At 48.6% G+C, this 18,226-nt stretch overlaps 1 protein-coding gene across 1 annotated transcript in view; it reads right to left on the bottom strand.

Moving 5' to 3' along the window:
- LOC308569488 (SCO-spondin-like) overlaps positions 1-18,226 on the bottom strand; it is a 198,326-nt gene that overhangs the window by 51,810 nt on the left and 128,290 nt on the right. The window contains exons 69-80 of the mRNA XM_081163402.1: positions 17,062-17,114; positions 15,906-16,076; positions 14,899-15,069; positions 11,439-11,518; positions 10,937-11,100; positions 9,017-9,063; positions 8,699-8,899; positions 7,253-7,423; positions 4,999-5,196; positions 3,209-3,305; positions 1,424-1,647; positions 928-1,077 (exon numbers count right to left, since the gene is read on the bottom strand). Coding sequence (XP_081019528.1) covers positions 928-1,077; positions 1,424-1,647; positions 3,209-3,305; positions 4,999-5,196; positions 7,253-7,423; positions 8,699-8,899; positions 9,017-9,063; positions 10,937-11,100; positions 11,439-11,518; positions 14,899-15,069; positions 15,906-16,076; positions 17,062-17,114 — 1,727 coding nt within the window. The remainder of the gene's footprint in view (positions 1-927; positions 1,078-1,423; positions 1,648-3,208; positions 3,306-4,998; positions 5,197-7,252; positions 7,424-8,698; positions 8,900-9,016; positions 9,064-10,936; positions 11,101-11,438; positions 11,519-14,898; positions 15,070-15,905; positions 16,077-17,061; positions 17,115-18,226) is intronic.

Raw genomic sequence — 18,226 nt, 5'->3', positions numbered from 1 at the left:
GAATAAAACCCACCTACAGCAACAGTGTTTTGTGTTGTGTCAGCTCCTATGGTTTAAGTCCTGGCCCCCGCCTGCTAGTCTGCTCCCTCAGATATCACTGGTTTGCTCCTTTCTATATATAGGGTGCCTACATTCTGCTATTTATAATTATTAGTAGTTGGCATCATATATTTACACCTATTATTATTTCATGTTATAGGACTTTATAGAGACTAGAGGCTGAGTCTTTGTAAATGGTGTTTGTAAAGGAACTTTCGCTCTTGCCAAATGCCAATGTGTTTGCATTATTAAGTTCGTTATGAAAAAAAAATTAAGTTAGAGCTTAGTAATTATTTCACTATTAATATACTTCTTCTTAATTGTATTTCAGTTCAGCAATTACTTTGATATAATGCATATTTTGTGATGTGCACATGGCTTGAGATGCCTATGAGGTCCATAAATGACCATATAGTATATATTCAACACACAAAAAACAGCAACAATTTGTTGCTGACAAAGGACAGCTGGACATAGAAAGGGCCCCGTTACCTTCAGCAGCTCAGGGCCTCATCAAACCTAAATCTGGTCCTGGTGGGGATGCCTAGCAGGGCCTTCTCGGTGGTAGCACCTCCCAGGCAACTTTGGAACTCGCTGCCTGGAGAAGCTGGATTGGGGAGGAGACAGTGGGCCGGTCTGCGCTCCTCAGAGAAGTGGGGAGTTTCAATATTGGGGGGAGCCACCCAGTGGCGGAGGAACCCTTTCTGTCGCCTGGTGATGCATGCAAGACATCCCTATGGACTGCGCATGCGTGGCAGCCGGTAAAGTAGCCATGCTCTACAGCTGGGGGGAGGCAGCAGGCCATCTTGTCACCCTCACCCCAGGGCGGTGCCCGGGGTGACCTGCCCCCTCCCCCCCCTTCGTACGCCCCTGGAGCCACAGACTCACCAAGGCACACTTGGGTGTTGCAGGTCTTGCTCTGGGCGGACAAGCCCTGGCAGTCGGGCTCCCGGCACCGGCGGATCCGCATTTGCTCTCCTCCTCCGCAGGAGACACTGCAGGGCTCCCAGGGGGACCAGTCGCCCCAGGCGTCCTCCTCTGTTAGGAGACAGAGGGGGCAGAGGTCAAGGGAAGGAGGGAGGGAAGGAGGGAAAACGTAGCAAAATAGGAATTTTTTATTATTATTTTTAAAAGTTTAGAACAGAAAAGTTAAAAATATATCGTTTTTTATTATTTTTATCACATTATTATTATTATTATTATTATTATTATTATTATTAATAATAATAATAATAATAATAATAATATTCTGTTGGGAGCAGCCCAGAGTGCCTGGGGAGGCCCAGCCACATGGGCGGGGTATAAATAAAGTATTATTATTATTATTATTATTATTATTATTATTATTATTATTATTATTATTATCTTCCCCCGTTCTCCTCACCTGGGCAATCTTGCTGGCTCTGGCAAGCTTTCTGCTGCTCCCTGCTGCCCAGGCACCCCCTGCCTCCGTTCTGGGGGGCTGGGTGGTCACACTCGCGGAATCGGAACTCGGCTCCCTCCCCGCAGCTCTGGCTGCAGGGCGACCACGGCCCCCAGGGGCCCCAGCCCCCATCCAGGCGGCACGAGGGGTCCACGTCGCATTGCAGGTGCCCGGCCACGCAGGTGCTGGGGGAGAAGAAAGGGGGCAGAGGGATGCTAATGGCCAGGCAGACATAACACCATTCACATTTATTTTTATTTACAGAAATTGTTTCCATTCTGTGTTTCACATTTCCAAGAGAAAAAGAAGGAAAAGAATCTCTAAGTGGTTTATCAGCTGCTTTGAAACAGAAGGTCACAAAATGTCTGAATGAAAGATTATGAATAAAAAGCAAAGTCAAAATTCCATATATAACTGTTCCGCATTTGTAAGAAACAGATTTTTCACTTTGGAACTGCCTGCCACTTGACAACAGTCAGCAGCCTTCATTGTACACTTTTGGCACCTGCTAAAAACATTTTGGTTTAGACAAGCCCAACCAGACATCTAGAATGTGGGTGGGTGTTTTAGTCTGGTTTTAGCTTACTGCTGATTTTAAATTTTGGGAAGGTATTAAATTGTTGTTTTTAATTGGTTTTTTTATCGATAAACTTACTGTTTTCTTTTCTTTTTGTAAACCACCCTGAGGCTTGTTTGTTTGTTTTTAAATGATTTTTATTAAATTTTTAACAATAAGTACATCAAACATCGTATTTCCAAAACAGGAGCTACAAAATCCCCCAAACTGGAATTTCCACAGTAGTAACACACAAAAGAACTGGTTTGGTGTTAAGCCAGCATAACATCGTCATAAATTAATGGGACAAACTAACTGAACTGCCAAGAATATAGACTAAATCATGATGCACATAAAAAATGAAACAAAACCAAAGAATGGTGCAAAATCCTAAAATAAATAATGATTGGAAATGGACTGAAGTAATTAAAAAGTAAGTGCAGATTTGAGGAAAGTATTGCCCTCACTTGAGTAAGAACTGCTTTCATCAGCTCAATCCTAAATTTAAGTTTAGGGCTAAAATTTTAAGGCTTCATTTATCCAACCTGATGTTAAAAACACACACAGAGAGAGAGACTTTAAAACCATGCATTTAAGCAAATACGGATGTTAAGGTTTTATCCTAAAAGTGATATTATTATATAACTCATGCTCTCGTTTTGCATTTGCAGTTCAGCTACTGATTGATTGTGTGACTGCAGTACATTGTTTATTGCTTTCATCAATTGTTTGATTAGATAGTAAAATCCATGTTAAATTGCTGTTTTGGGGGTTGTTTTTAAAAGTCTGGAACAGATTAATCCATTTTGCATTCCTTTCTATGGGAAAGCGCCTGAGTTTTGGAACACTTTGGTTTTGGAACGGACTTCCGGAACAGATTCAGTTTGAGAACCAAGGTACCTCTGTATTTATATAACTGCAGACCAGCTAGTGGCAAAATATATGTTATTTTTTCCCCACTGGTGAGCCTAGTTCATGAAAGAAGGGGAGCTTTAGGTAAATTTTGTCAGCCATGCCATGCAAAGAGCTGGTGCCAGAAGATCGCCGTGTTGAGCTTATAAAGTCAACCCAAGCTGCAGTGAAATTTAGGTGTTTTCCACCCAAAAAACAAAGAAAGGGTGTATAAATCTTACAAAATAAACCAAATAAAGGTATTAAAAGCGTCATTAGCCTGCCTTGGCCAGACTCACCAGTTCTGGCAGGGCCCAGTCACCGTCTCCCCAGGCTGGACGTACTCCCAGGGGGGGAGCCCTGACCACAGAGAGAGATTCCGTCCTTCGGGGACACCTGCTAAGGTGAGAAGAAGAGGGAATAATTCAGAGTCGGCAGTTTCCTCCTGCTCCCCTTGCCCTCCTTGTGTGAATCAGGCCCCCTCCATCTTGAATTCCCTCCTCTAAAATCATAGAATCCTAGAGTTGGAAGAGACCACAAGGGCCATCGAGTCCAACCCCCTGCCAAGCAGGAAACACCATCAGAGCACTCCTGACATATGGTTGTCAAGCCTCTGCTTAAAGATCTCCAAAGAAGGAGACTCCACCACACTCCTTGGCAGCAAATTCCACTGTCGAACAGCTCTTACTGTCAGGAAGTTCTTCCTAATGTTTAGGTGGAATCTTCTTTCTTGTAGTTTGGATCCATTGCTCCGTTGCTTCTCTGGAGCAGCAGAAAACAACCTTTCTCCCTCCTCTAGGTGACATCCTTTTATATATTTGAACATGGCTATCATATCACCCCTTAACCTCCTCTTCTCCAGGCTAAACATGCCCAGCTCCCTTAGCCGTTCCTCATAAGGCATCGTTTCCAGGCCTTTGACCATTTTGGTTGCCCTCCTCTGGACACGTTCCAGTTGGTCAGTGTCCTTCTTGAACTGTGGTGCCCAGAACTGGACACAGTACTCCAGGTGAGGTCTGACCAGAGCAGAATACAGTGGCACTATTACTTCCCTTGATCTAGATGCTATACTCCTATTGATGCAGCCCAGAATTGCATTGGCTTTTTTAGCTGCTGCGTCACACTGTTGGCTCATGTCAAGTTTGTGGTCAACCAAGACTCCTTGCCAAATGATTGCCAAGCCCAGCAAACTGGGCTGGGAAAGATCTGTGGCTCAGTGGCAGAGCAGCTGCTTGGCCTGCAGAAGGTCACTGGTTCAATCCCCGGGAAAGTCGCTGCCTGCCAGTGTAGACAACACTGAGGTAGGCGGACCGGCTGCTTCCTATGCTCCTAGTAGATGGGTGGTAGTGAAGGGACAGGTTGCCCAAACCTGACTGTGTAGTCACCTCAACTAGGCTCCAAACTTCCCAGATTCTTTCTTTGAGGATCCATTAGCTAAAATCCATAAGCTTGAGTTGTATAACACAAAGTAGCCGAATAAACAAAGCCTTCCCCTTTATCAGTCCATGAAGGTGTAATAGATGGCCTTGTCAGTTCCAAGTAGAGAAGGGATGGCGCATCCAACTTATCTTACCGGTTGTAACTATCCTGACCACGGTGGTGCACAGACCCCAGGAATGGCGCCAGGAGTGCCAGATAAAAGTACAGAAACAATTTCTATTCATGCTCAAGGATACAAACTTACGTGTACAAACTCATGAGGCTGGATTCCTGGGGAGGGGGAAAGGGGACCTAAAGGGAATATAGGCTGTATGTAACTGCTCTTTAGGTGTGCTTGCTTGTGACTGATCACGCAGTGCCTTTCTGCTATTCCAGAGAGCAGAAATAAACTCTTTCTCTGAACCTACCCTTGGTGTCTATTGGCTCCTCCCTCCCTCCTGGGAGCAACGATCACCCGACCCATGGGAAAGGTCTGAAAGGCTACAGTAGAACACGTGCTTGGCATGCAGAAGGTCCTTGATTCATTCAATTCCCCTGCCTGAAATCCTGGAGAGCTTCTGCCAGCCAGCGTCCTCATTACAGAGCTAGATGGGGCAATGGCCTGACTCCAAACAAGGCAGCTCCCTTTGTTAAAGATTCACTCACTCACCCAGCCAGGTGTTCTGGTACTTGCAGCGGCACTGCGCTGGAGGGACGCACACACCATCCTGCAACAGCTGCCCGCCTGGGCAGGCGCACGAGAGCTGGCACTGGGGGCTGTCCAAGCAGGCGGTGTCCGGGTGCAGGTCCTCGCAGGTGCGTGGGCAGGCCTTGCCGCAGGGGAACGACACCTGGCCCCCGCTGCAGTCTGGGGGGAACCAGGAAAAAGCCACTCAGATCTCTGCGCGCACCTTGGGGGTGAACTTTCACTCCGTGTTCCCACCCAGGGCCGGATTTAGGTCTGATGCGCCCCTCAGCTCCTGAAGGTAATGGGACCCTTTCTATGTCCAGCTGCCCTTTGTCAACAACAAATTGTCACTGTTTTTTGTGTGTTGAATATTTGCTATATGGTCATTTATGGACCTCATAGGCATCTCAAGCTATTTGCACATCACAAAATATGTATTTTATTAAAGTCATTGCAGAACTGAAATACAATTAAGAAGAAGTATGTTACTAGTGAAATAATTATTAAGCTCTAACTTAAAATGATTTTTTTTATTCATAAGAATAAGAAACGTAATAATGCAAACAAAATGGCATTTGGCAAGAACAAAAGTTCCTTTACTGTAGAAACACAGTTTACAAGGACTCATAACCTAGTCTCTAGAAACTTCCTATAACATGAAATAATAATAGGTGTAAATATATGATGCAAACTGCTAATAATCATAAATAGCGGAATGTAGGCACCCTATATATAGAAAGGAGCAAACCAGTGATATTTGAGGGAGCAGGCGGGGGCCATTCCTTACATCATAGGAGCCGACACAACACAAAACTATGTTGCTGTATGTAGGTTTTATTGTATTTGTTTTTTAATCTTATATTTTGGAAATGTACATCCCATCAGATGTCAATTGAAATAAACAGCTATCTGCCTTTCAGAAGACACCTGAAACCAGCCCTGTTCGGGGAAGTCTCTAATGTTTGGTGTTTTATTGTGTTTTAAATATTCTGTTGGGAGCTGCCCAAAGTGGCTGGGGAAAGCCAGCCGGGTGGGCGGGGTACGTACGTACGTACGTACGTATAAATAAATAAATAAATAAATATTATTATTCCTGTTCATCAATATCAATCTCTTAGCAACCCTTAGGGCAGGTGGGCTCCATTTTCACTCTCCCGTTGTCACTTTTCACGCAACAGCTATAGAGTTCAAACGAAAATTCCCCTCTGAAAATCTTAAGTTCTTCTCCAACGTATTATTGATATAATCCCACGCTTTCTCCCAAAACTTACTAACCGTGGGACAGTGTAAAAGCAGGTGTTTCAAAGGAGCCTGATCCAATTAATTTATTACCAATAAATAAAATTCTGTTGGGCGTGAGCGAATTTTCCTTCTGAAAATGTGGGTATAAAGGGTGTTTTTTGAGGACCACTGTTGTATGTTCTGACATTCATCTCCCCAACGTCAGTGCCACCCCCACCTCTCTGATTATGGGGCTTTTTGGGGGGCAACAACAGCGCCCCCCGGAATGTCTTTTTTGTTTTGTTTTGTAATTTAATTTTTTTACCAACCACCAAAACACAAACAGTGAAACCCCCCAGGGGTTGGGTATACAATATTCAATAATATACATATTCAATAATAACATATTCAAATCAACCATATGTACACTATATACCTTAACACTCCTCCTTCCACAAGGTTTATTTAACTTTTAACATTTTAATTCTCCCAAATTGTTCAAACCTACTCAAATAATTCAGTATCTTCTCAAACCAATCCTCCCCTTTCTCACTGACCTTAAACCCTTTCATTCGGTGTATCTTCACAGTTAAAGGTAAAGGTAAAGGTACCCTTGCCCGTACGGGCCAGTCGTGTCCGACTCTAGGGTTGTGTGCCCATCTCACTTAAGAGGCCGGGAGCCAGCGCTGTCCGAAGACACTTCCGGGTCACGTGGCCAGCGTGACAAGCTGCATCTGGGGGGCCAGCACCAGCGCAGCACACGGAAACACCGTTTACCTTCCCGCTATAAAGCGGTCCCTATTTATCTACTTGCACTTAAGAGTGCTTTCGAACTGCTAGGTGGGCAGGAGCTGGGACCGAAAGACGGGAGCTCACCCCGCCGCGGGGATTCGAACCGCCGACCATACGATCGGCAAGTCCTAGGCACTGAGGTTTTACCCACAGCGCCACCCGCGTCCCATCTTCACAGTTAGGCATTCTAAAATTATCCGCCCAGCCCATTGCACCTTCTCACCTTCGCACTCGGTGACTCCGTCGTGGCACGAGAGGGTCTGCCGGGCTTCGCCAGGGCAGGGAAGCCCCCCAAAGCGGGCAGGGGGGTTGCTGCACTCCCGGCTCCGGGCCGACTCTCCTCCGCAGGCGTCGCAGGGGGACCAGGGGCTCCACGTGCTCCAGGCCCCGTCCACTGTGAGGAGCAAGAGAAAAAGGGGTGTGTGTGTCTGCTGAGCCCCTCCTCTTTCCTTGATATCAATTTTTATTAAAGGTTTTCAATATAAAATACAATAAAAGCCAAACTGATCAAAAGAAGGTAAGCAGGAAAGAAGCGAGAATAAGCAAAGGAAAGAAGGAAGAAGGAAAAGAAGGGAAAATAAACACAAGGTGCTCCGTTATATTGTAACCCAGGCTTCCTCGAACTCGGCCCTCCAGATGTTTTGAGACTACAATACCCATCATCCTTGACCACTGGTCCTGCTAGCTAGGGATCATGGGAGTTGTGGGTCAAAAACATCTGGAGGGCTGAGGATAAGGAAGCCTGGGTGTTTCTATTTTGCTTAATGTATGTAGGGTTTGGTGTCAGCGTTGCTCGTGCTGTTCATTTGCGTTCCTTTGGTGGTGAGAGAGGTTGGGGTTGGCCTAGGGTGTGGTTGTTCATTTGTGGTTGGCTGTGGGGGTCTTTGTTTTCATGTGTGAGTGTGGTGGGTAGGTGTTTTGGATCAGGCTAGCCATCTTGATTTATATGCCGTTGGTGGATTATTGTCATTGTCTTGTTGGGCTGTGTATGTGATAAAGGGGAGAAGGCGTCTTCTTCTATTTGTCCCCATGTCAGTTTCAGTTTATTGGTTAATTTTTCTAGTAGGGCTGTTTCCCATACTATTTGGTACCATTGGTCCATGCTTACTCCTGACAGGTCTCTCCAGTGTCTGGCTATGATGTTTCTGGCTGCTGAAAGTAGGTGGGTGATGAGTTCTTTGTGGTGTAAGTGGGCATTACTGTCTTGGAAGCTGTTTAGTAGGGTCAATTCCGGGGTGATGTCTAATACTTGCTTAGTTATTTTACATATTTCTCGTATGGCTGTTGTCCAGAATAGTTGGATTTTGGGACACTCCCACTACATGTGGAGGTATGTGCCTGTGGAGGTGACCCTCTCCAGCATTTTGGTGAGGTTCCTCAAATCAGTAATCTTCAACTATGAAGCTTGGTGGGTGCCAGTCGCTGCCTCTCAGCCTAGCCTACCTCTCAGGGCTGTTGTGACGATTAAACGGAGGCGAGAAGAACCCTCTAGGTCACCTTGAGCTCCTCAAGGTGGGCTATAAATGCACAATAAGAATATTGCACAGTAGGAAGAAAGGGGGCTGAGCCCCCCCTCCCCATCTGAGCCTTTCCCTCCCTAACCACTTTTACAAAAGTTCATTTGCGGGATCTGTGACCCACCCTCCTGTTTGCCCCAGAGGTTTGGTACCTGGGCAGAAAGAGTCCATGGGGCACTCCTTCCTCTGGAGCTGGATTCCGCTGTCGCCGTGCTGCTCCTGCAGCCCCTCGCACTCGGGACCCCCGTTCTGGGGCTTGGGGCAAGCGCAGGCCCGGTAGCGGGTGACCATCTCGTTGCCACACGTCCTGGAGCAAGGGCTCCACGGGGACCAGTTGCACCAGCCGCCGGGAACTAGAATAAGGAGGGAAAGAGGTTGCTGGGGTCCTAATGAAGCCTTTCCCATGGGGGGGGCTCCTTCCTCTCTGTGGGGCCCCCCTCTGCCCGGCAAAACCTCCCTGTGGGACTCACCGGCACAAGCTTGACTGCTGCAGATCAGCTTCCCTTTGGAGCAGGTGCTGGGAAGAGAGAAAGAGGCAGGAGATGGGAGTCCCCCTTGCCTGTCGTCGACGTGCAAGATAACAAAAGCATTCTGGGAAATGATTTATAATGAGTTGAAAAAAATGTTTAAAATAACTTTTTTTGGGGGGGGGACCAGAAACTTTTCTACTAGGTACTTTAGGTGCAGAGATTCCGAAGGAGCAGAAACGACAGGAGCACAGATACTACTGGCCCAGAGATGGATAGACGATAAAGTTCCGACCAGAGACGAATGGTTGATGAAGATGATGGACTACGCCGAAATGGCGAAATTGACCGGGAAAATCAGAAACCAAGAAGAGAAGAACTATAAGAAGGAATGGAGAAAATTTACAATGTGCTTAAGAGAACACTGTAAAGAACTAAAAACTTTGGCAGGATTTGAGTCATGCTTGTAATATATGAAGAATTATGGTAAAAAATTGATTATTTTGTTGTTGTTTTTGGAAAAACAGAGAAAATAAGGGAGGCAGCTGAAAAAAAAGATTGATAATGGTAACCATGGAAGGGTGGAGGGGAGCCAAGGGATTTAGGGAATCCTAAATGATGATGTTGATGTTCTGTATAATGTTTGAATTCAAATTGGTTATGCAAAATTCAATCAATCAGTCGATCAATCAATGGAAGTGTCCCCGAGAGCCATCTAGTCCAGGGGTCAGCAAACTTACTGTGCCCCGGGCCGGTGTCTCCAGCGCCAACCGTGCGGCAGGCTCATACGCATGCGCACACACTATTTCCAGCGCACTTCTGGGTCAGAGGAGCACCGGAAATAGCTTGTGCACATGTACACGGGCCTCCTCCGACATGGATGTGCACTGGAAATAACACTTGCGCATGCGCAAATAATGCTTACGCATGCGCACAAGCTATTTCCAGTGCTCCTCCAACCTGGAAGTGGGCAGCTGCGCAGTGCAGTGCTGGTAAGAGCGAGCGGCGGGGGTCACTGCGGGCCAGATAAATGAGTTCCTCGGGCCTTATCCAGCCTGTGGGCCTTAGTTTGGGGACCCCTGATCTAGACTAACCTAAGGTTACCAGAAGCAATGACAAACCTAGACAGCATCTTAAAAGCAGAGACATCACCTTGCCAACAAAGGTCTGTATAGTTAAAGCGATGATTTTCCCAGTGGTGATGTATGGAAGTGAGAGCTGGACCATAAAGAAGGCTGATCGCCGAAGAATTGATGCTTTTGAATTCTGGTGCTGGAGGAGACTCTTGAGAGTCCCATGGACTGCAAGAAGATCAAACCTCTCCATTCTTAAGGAAATCAGCCCTGAGTGCTCACTGGAAGGACAGATCCTGAAGCTGAGGCTCCAAGACTTGGGCCACCTCATGAGAAGAGAAGACTCCCTGGAAAAGACCCTGGTGTTGGGAAAGATGGAGGGCACAAGGAGAAGGGGATGACAGAGGACGAGATGGTGGGACCGTGTTCTCGAAGCTACCAGCATGAGTTTGACCAAACTGCGGGAGGCAGTGGAAGACAGGAGTGCCTGGCGTGCTCTGGTCCAGGGGGTCACGAAGAGTCGGACACGACTAAACAACTAAACAACAACAAAGTTACCAGATGTCCCTGTTTCCCGGGGATAGTCCTTGGATTTATAAATCAGTCCCCATACAAAATCCATTGAAGTTGAAAAGTGTCCCTGGATCCATTGAAAAAAATCTGGTAACCTTAGACTAACCCCCTGCAATGCTGGACTCACAAGTAAATGATAACAGAATCATGGAGTTGTAGAGGCCGGAGGTGCAGCCAACCTGCTGCAGTGCAGGAATCGCAGCTAGATAGTAGCTGGCCTTTGACCCCCCCCCCCGGAGGCCCCAGCCCTCAGCCCCACATCTCTGCCTGGCCTCACCAGGTGTTGCATCCGTCGGAGCGAGGGACGGTCTCTCCCGGCAGGTGTCGGAGGCCGGTGAGCAGGTCCAGGCAGGTGCAGAGGTCCTTCTCCACGCAGGCCGTGCCGTTCAGGACTTTCCCCCCGGTGCAGTAGCAGCCGGGCTCGCAGGTCCACAGGCAGTGCTATGGGGGGGGAGAGGGGGGTGAGGGGAGGCAGGGAGACGAAGGCACAGGGCAGCGAGGAGGGGCAGAGTTTGCAAGAGAGTGCCGGGGTCTGCCGCAGCCTCTGGCAACCCAGCAAGGCAGAGCTACGTGCACCATGCAGCCGTGCCGGCTGGGGCAGGTGGGAGTTGAACCTCACAGGGTTGTTGTGAGGATGACAGGAGGAGAGGACTACCTTGAGCTCCTTGGGGGCGGGAAGATGGGGTAGGAAAGCAATTAACGAAGATGAAATAAATCACCCCACAGACAAAAGCCGTGGGCTGGGGGTCCCCCAGGCAGAGATGCCCACTGGGCCTCACCGAGATGTCGTCGCAGGAGCGGGGGCAGGGGGGCCCACAGCGGCTGTAGGCGGCGCCCTCCAGGGCAGAGCAGTCCACACCTGTGCCAGGTAGGAAAGAAAGGACAGGTGAAGTCCCCAGGGGGAAGCGACCAGGGCAGTGCCCACAACCTCTCCCCACAACCACCCTCCAAAACAGAAAGAGTGCAGCTTCCTGGGCCCTAAAATGACTGGCAGGGAGGTAAATGGGTGGTGCCAGAGGGGGGGTCAGGAGATCAAGAGCCCCCCAAACGAAGAACTCACTCCCCCCACTTTCCCCTGCCCCAATTTCTGGACTCCTGTTATTATCATATGTTTACTCTCATTTCAGATATCTCAATATGTGGGGCACAACTTCCCCACCTAGAAATATACTTTGCCCCAAATATTGTATATGTAAAGAAATAGACCATAATAAGAGTACATTCATTTGTAAAAAAGGAATATACAACGGGAAAGACAGGAAGTCTAGTCTGTATATGATTTTGGGGGGAGAAATCTGTTTTTGTTTTTTCTCTTTGTTCTTTTTTTGTTTTGTTTCATTTTCTTCCTAGGTATATAAAATTTGTATATAATTTTTGTATACATGTTGAAAATTATATTATAGTAAGTCCTGTAATGTAATATGACAACGTTTACTGATGTAATATAAGAATGCTAACAAATAAATAAAATGCAAATTCATATACACACACACACATTTCGCCCCTTCTGTGCCCCTCCCCTGAATACAGTGGTGCCTCGCAAGACGAAATTAATTCGTTCCGCAAGTCTCTTCGTCTTGCGGTTTTTTCGTCTTGCGATGCACGGTTTCCCATAGGAATGCATTGAAAATCAATTAATGCGTTCCTAGGGAAACCGCCTTCAGACCAGGTCCCCGGACCTCTTCTGAAGGCTGGGGGGGGGGACAAGGGCTTTTCTTCCCACCCCCAGCATTTTAAAAAACCCTGGGACAGCGGAGGACTTCTCTGCTGTCCGGGCAATCTTAAAATGCTGGCGGGCGGCATTTTAAAATCGCCCCGGACAGCGGAGGACTTCTCCGCTGTCTGGGGCGATTTAAAAGCCCCTGGGAAGGCAGGCAGGGGGGGACAAAGACTTTCGCCTCCCGCCCGCCTTCAGAAGGTGTTCCCACCCCCCCGCCTGGCTTCGCAGCAGCGCTACGAAGCCCGGCGGCTGGGGCAGGTGCTCCCGCCCCCCCACCCCGCTTCGGAGCAGCATTCCGAAGCGGGGTGGCTGGGGCAGGTGTTCCCACCCCCCGCCTGGCTTCGCAGCAGCGCTACGAAGCCGGGCGGCTGGGGCAGGTGCTCCCACCCCCCCGCCCGGCTTCAGAGCACGGGGAGATCGCTTCTCCCCACCGCCCCTTGCTTCAAAAGAGGTCCGGGGGCAGCGGGAGCGCTTCCCGCTGCCCCCGGACCTCTTTTGAAGCAAGGGGCGGTGGGGAGAAGCGATCTCCCGGCCGCCCCTTGCTTCAAAAGAGAAGACCCGCTGTCCCCGGGGCAAGCTTCGTTTTGCGAAGCAAGCCCATAGGGAAATTCGTCTTGCGAGGCAACTCGAAAACGAAAAAACCTTTCGTTTTGCGAATTTTTCGTCTCGCGAGGCGTTCGTCTTGCGGGGTACCACTGTATATATTTTTGCAGTGCCACCACTGAGCAGGCAGGAGGACTTTTCAGGCTCTATTGCAGGGTGAAGGTGACGTTGTCTAGGGAGATCTGGGTCCAAATCTTCGTTCAGCCACAAAGCTCTCTCTCTCCCCCCCCCCTGCCTAGTCTCACTTGCAGGGTTGCTGGGAAGACAAAGCCAGTGTCTGTGTGGGGAGAGCTATGCCGGTTCACCACAGAGGTAGAGCCTGAAAGTAGCCCCCAAGACTTCTCTTCCTGGCCCCCGGCACTCTCCCCAGGCGCCCTCCTCCGCTCCCCAGCCCTGCTTGCCCCCTTTCGCTTGCCTGGGAAGTTTCCTTGAACCTCAATAATAATAATAATAATAATGATGATGATGATGCCTGGAAGGGTTGCGTGCAAAGGGGTGTTAACCTTTCGCTCCAACATAAACTACATTTGTGGCCCAGACCACTTTGGCCTCTGGGGGGTGATGTGGCCCCCGGGAGGCACCCCAAAAAGGAATGCGGCCCTTAGAGGGAAAAGGGTTCCCTGCACCTTGAGTTGACACCGAGCCACTTAGGAAAACAAGGGTGGGAGAAGAATGGGATTGTAGCATTGTAGAGCTGGAAGGGACCCCAGGGGTCATCTAGGCGGGGCTGCCCTTGACAATAATAATAATAATAATTTATTATTTATACCCCGCCCATCTGGCTGGGTTTCCCTAGCCACTCTGGGCTGCTTCCAACAAAACACTAAAATACAATAACCTATTAAACATTAAAAACTTCCCTAAACAGGGCTGCCTTCAGATGTCTTCTAAAAGTTTGGTCGTTCTTTTTCTCTTTGACATCTGGTGGGAGGGCGTTCCACAGGGCAGGTGCCACTACCGAGAAGGCCCTCTGCCTGGTTCCCTGTAACTTGGCTTCTCGCAGCGAGGGAACCGGCAGAAGGCCCTCAGCGCTGGACCTCAGTGTTCGGGCAGAATGATGACCCTTGAAGCTGACCCAGAAACTCCAGCGGGTGCAGAATGCTGCGTCAAGGCTCCTTACGGGATCACATTCACCCAGTGCTTTTCCAGCTGCACTGGCTCCCGGTGGAGTACAGGGTCAGGTTTAAGGTGCTGGTTTTGACCTTTAAAGCCCTATACGGCCTAGGACCCTCGTACCTACGGAACCGCCTCTCCTGGTATGCCCCATGGAGGACCTTAAGGTCCACAAATGACAACACTTTGGAGGTCCCAGGTTGCAAGGTGGTTAGATTGGTCTCAACCAGAGCCAGGGCTTTTTCGGCCGTGGCCCCGACTTGGTGGAACGCTCTGTCACAAGAGACCAGGGCCCTGCGGGACTTGACATCTTTCCGCAGGGCCTGCAAGAGAGAGCTGTTCCGCCTGGCCTTCAGTTTGGACTCGGTCTGACCCTTATGTTTCCCTCCCCTTATGGTCTTGATTTATCAGCTACTTTAAAATGAGGCTGCATTTTAAATTGCATTTTAACCTGTATTTTAAATTGGGTCCCCCCCATTATGTTTTTACTGTGATTTTTCTTGTGAGCCCGGCTCTGGCCCGGGAGGGCAGGGTATAAATACAATTTATTATTATTATTATTATTAGCCCAACGCTCTGTAGCAGGTGGCTGAAATGGCTCTTGTCACATCACAACAGTGCCAGCCCCCAAGTGCACACTCCCCCCAGGCAGCGGGGGCTGCCCTTCTTCCAGGAAGGGCTCCCTATAAGCCCCCCCATTTTGGGGTGAGGGGGAAGAGCAATGGGACAGGGGCAGAGATTTTACCAAAACATCTAGGTGCGTCTCTAGCGTGCAGGGTCTTCCGATCCCGGCCCTTACTTACCTGGACACGGGTTCAAGCTGCAGCCCTCCACCTGGGTGGGGACCCCCTCGCAGTAGTCGCCGCCCCCCTGTGGGGCGGGGGTGTCGCAGGCTCTCGCCCGGCTCCTCATGCCTCCCCCACAGCTGGCGGTGCAGTCGGTCCAGGGGCTCCAGCCCCCCCAGCCCCCGTTCCCTGCAACCACAGGGGAGAAAAGAGCATGTGTGGGTCGCTGGACGCCCCATTGCAGACTCCCTCCCTCCTGTGTGGTTTGCCCCCCAGGTGGAGGAAAGAGGGAAGTTGTTGTTATAAGAATTCTAAGGTCTCAAATACAAATTAAATGTGCATTAATGTACTAGGCAAACACATACATAAGTATATTAAATAGTATAGGAGAGCAATCCTGAAGTCATTTTGACTCTCCCAGTGACCTCAAATATTCTTCTGCAGTAAGGGAGGCAAATGGAGAAAGGCTTCCCATTGTCTTTTTGCTTGCAAATCCTGTCTTAAGGGCCTATTTCTGTGTGAATAGGGTGAGCCTGTGACCCGGAGTCACTAAAGCATTAACTATCACAAAAAAATGGCCAGGCTGCCCAGGTAATGCAATCAGTGACCATTATCAGGTATCCTGGCAAAGCAGGATTCCTGCTGTAGTCTGCCTCCTTCTGTGATGTATGTATGATTTTGGGGGTGGTGGTCTTGAGCTAGAGGGTGGGCAATTTCAAAAGTCTATATAAGGGCTGGCACACCATTTTTCTGGGTTCCTCCTTCCTCCTGCGTGTGGTGAGTGAGGACCCTGTTGCAACAGTTTAAAAAAGATCAGGCTTACTAGCCACTTTGCTTCTCAATATTTTCTGGCTGGCCTCTGTTATTTTCTCCTACCGATAGAGAACCGACATAAGGACTCTATACGGCGTCTTGGGTCCCCCATAAAGGAAAAGGAGCAGGTTTTTCTTATAACATTGCGAAAGTGAAGTCTTGACTCTTGGAAGGCAGCAGGAAGGAATAGGGGTGTTTAGGGGGACACTTACGGGCGCAGGGCAGGGCCTGGCAAGGTTTGTCCTCGCGTTCGGGACCCAAGCAGGGCAGCCCCATCCCAGACGGAGGGGGATCTGTGCAGAAGTGGTACCGGTTCCGTAGCCCCAGCCCGCAGGACGCTGAGCACTCGCTCCAGGGGGTCCATTCTGACCACTGGCCGTTCACTGGGGAAAAGGGAAGTCACCAGTAAAAAGGTCTGAATGGGAGGTGGCGAGCTGTGATCTTTCTGGGGGAGACCCTAGATGGAGAAGGGGGTGGGATGGGGGCACAGCAAGACTCAGATTGTGGACAGAATGTCCTCCTTCACAGAGAGTTGGCCTGTGGAACTCCTTCCCACAGGAGACAGGGATGGCCACAAACCTGGATGAATTTAAAAGAGGATCAGATAAATTCATGGAGGAAGAGAGGGCTACTAGATATGACAGCTCTGTTAGAATTCCTGCTCCGTGATTGCAGTCATGGGATTGTTGTCTTTCACATGACGGTGTGTGTTTTGACTCCACAGAGTGGGAACTGATGGAGACAGGATGTTTGTGTTACTGTGTTCCGTGAAGTGGGACTATTGTCCTTTGTTCTTTTTCTTTTTGCTGTCTGATGCTAGAGAGATAGGGAGCCATGTTGCAGTGCTCCGTGTGTGTTTATATGTAAATAAAGTAGATTAGCCAAAATGCTGAGTTGCTGAGGTCTGTTACGCATGATGCGCAAACTCTGCGGACCCCTAAGTGTGCCGGTGTCTGCTGGCGTCGGTCGCTGTGATGTTCGGGCTGAAGAAAGCTTTTGAAGCTCCCAAACGATTGACCAGGAGGGAGAGAACATGCCAGTCGGGCAGGTGTCTCTGCCAGGGTCCTACTCGAGTGTAGGCTGAACTCCTGACAAGCTCTGCTCTGCCTGTGGGAAGCCCACAATCCGGATCCAGGCAAAAGAGCAACTCTCTCCTCCTCTTGTGGTTTTCAGCAACTGGTCTTCAAAAGCATCACTACCCAGGATGGGGAGGAAGATTGCAGCTCTCATGGCTAGGAGCCATCAACAGCCCCAGATGATTCAAGATCACCTGAAAGGGCCCGAGCTCTTTGCAAAGGGAAGCAAGAGGACGGCTGTTTCGGAGCAAGAACCTCCAAACTAAAAGTGTCCCAGCGAGCCAGGCCTTACCATCACCGCAGGCTGCCCTGGAGCAGTTGCGCACCCGACCGGAGAGGCAGGTGCTGCAGAGAGGAAGAGAGAGTGTTTTTAGTGCAGGGTAACCATCCTCATCTCACCGACATGCTTCATCATCATCATCTTCATTTTTAATTTGTATACCGTCTTTCTATCTTAAAATACTCAAGGCGGTTTACAAGCTGAAGAAACAAAAAATGTACATCTTATTACAATCTAATGCAATACAAAAATGTGATAATGAAACATAACTTTAAAATAGGCAATCTACATCAAAAAGGAACATTCAACAATCATTAGAATAGTAGAAAATAATAATATCAACATATACAATATGATACGATATCTTTATTGTCATTGTCCCAAACAGAACAATGATATATAAAAGTTAAACAGAAATCCACTCAACAGTTACAATAAATAATATCTAAACTATAATCAATAAGACAACGGCAAGCCACAGTACATAAAACAATACAATACATATCGAGAAGCAGAGACTAGAGGGTAGAGCAAGGCAGGTGGAAGGAGGCCTTGCCTGATGGAGTCTCCCCCCTCACAGTTCTTCCTCCAGGAACAGCTCCCTTATGAGGACTCCTAGGGTCGGAGGGTGGGGCAAGACAGGTAGAAGGAGGCTTCAGTCTAATTAAGGCACGAAGGGGTTAAAACCATGGAGTAAGCTGTCCTGCCAGGCTTAGCTATGTCCACTTCCCCTTACCTGGGAAGGAACTAGGGAGGACTCAAGCTTTTGTTCTCCTCCAATCTACTTGTGAATCTCAGCGCACGAAGGGAGTTGAGCCAGTTGCTCCAGCTCAGACCGCATGGCTGTCACCAGCCGCTCTTGAGTTCCTATACCAAGAATCTAGCAACTTTTACCACTTTCCAAGCAAGCTAAGTTTCACTGCCTGTGCAACCGTTCTGAAGCACGTGAATCTGACCTTTGGAGTATTTGTAACCATTTTTTAACTTACCAAAGGTGTGGTCTTTTCCAGTGCTGGAGGAAGAGGGAAACTTTGGGGAAAAGCCTTTTTTGGAACTCGCTTGAAAGGGCATATTTTTAAAGCCTATATGTCTCTCCCCCCCCCCAATAGATTTTATTAAAGTTTGAAAGAAAATATACAAAGGTCATTATCAAATATCTTTTTATCTAAGATAAAAA

Source organism: Podarcis bocagei (genome assembly GCF_964188305.1).
Source record: "Podarcis bocagei genome assembly, chromosome: 12".
NCBI classification, from domain to species: domain Eukaryota; kingdom Metazoa; phylum Chordata; class Lepidosauria; order Squamata; family Lacertidae; genus Podarcis; species Podarcis bocagei.
This window is presented reverse-complemented; position numbering and strand designations above follow the sequence as displayed.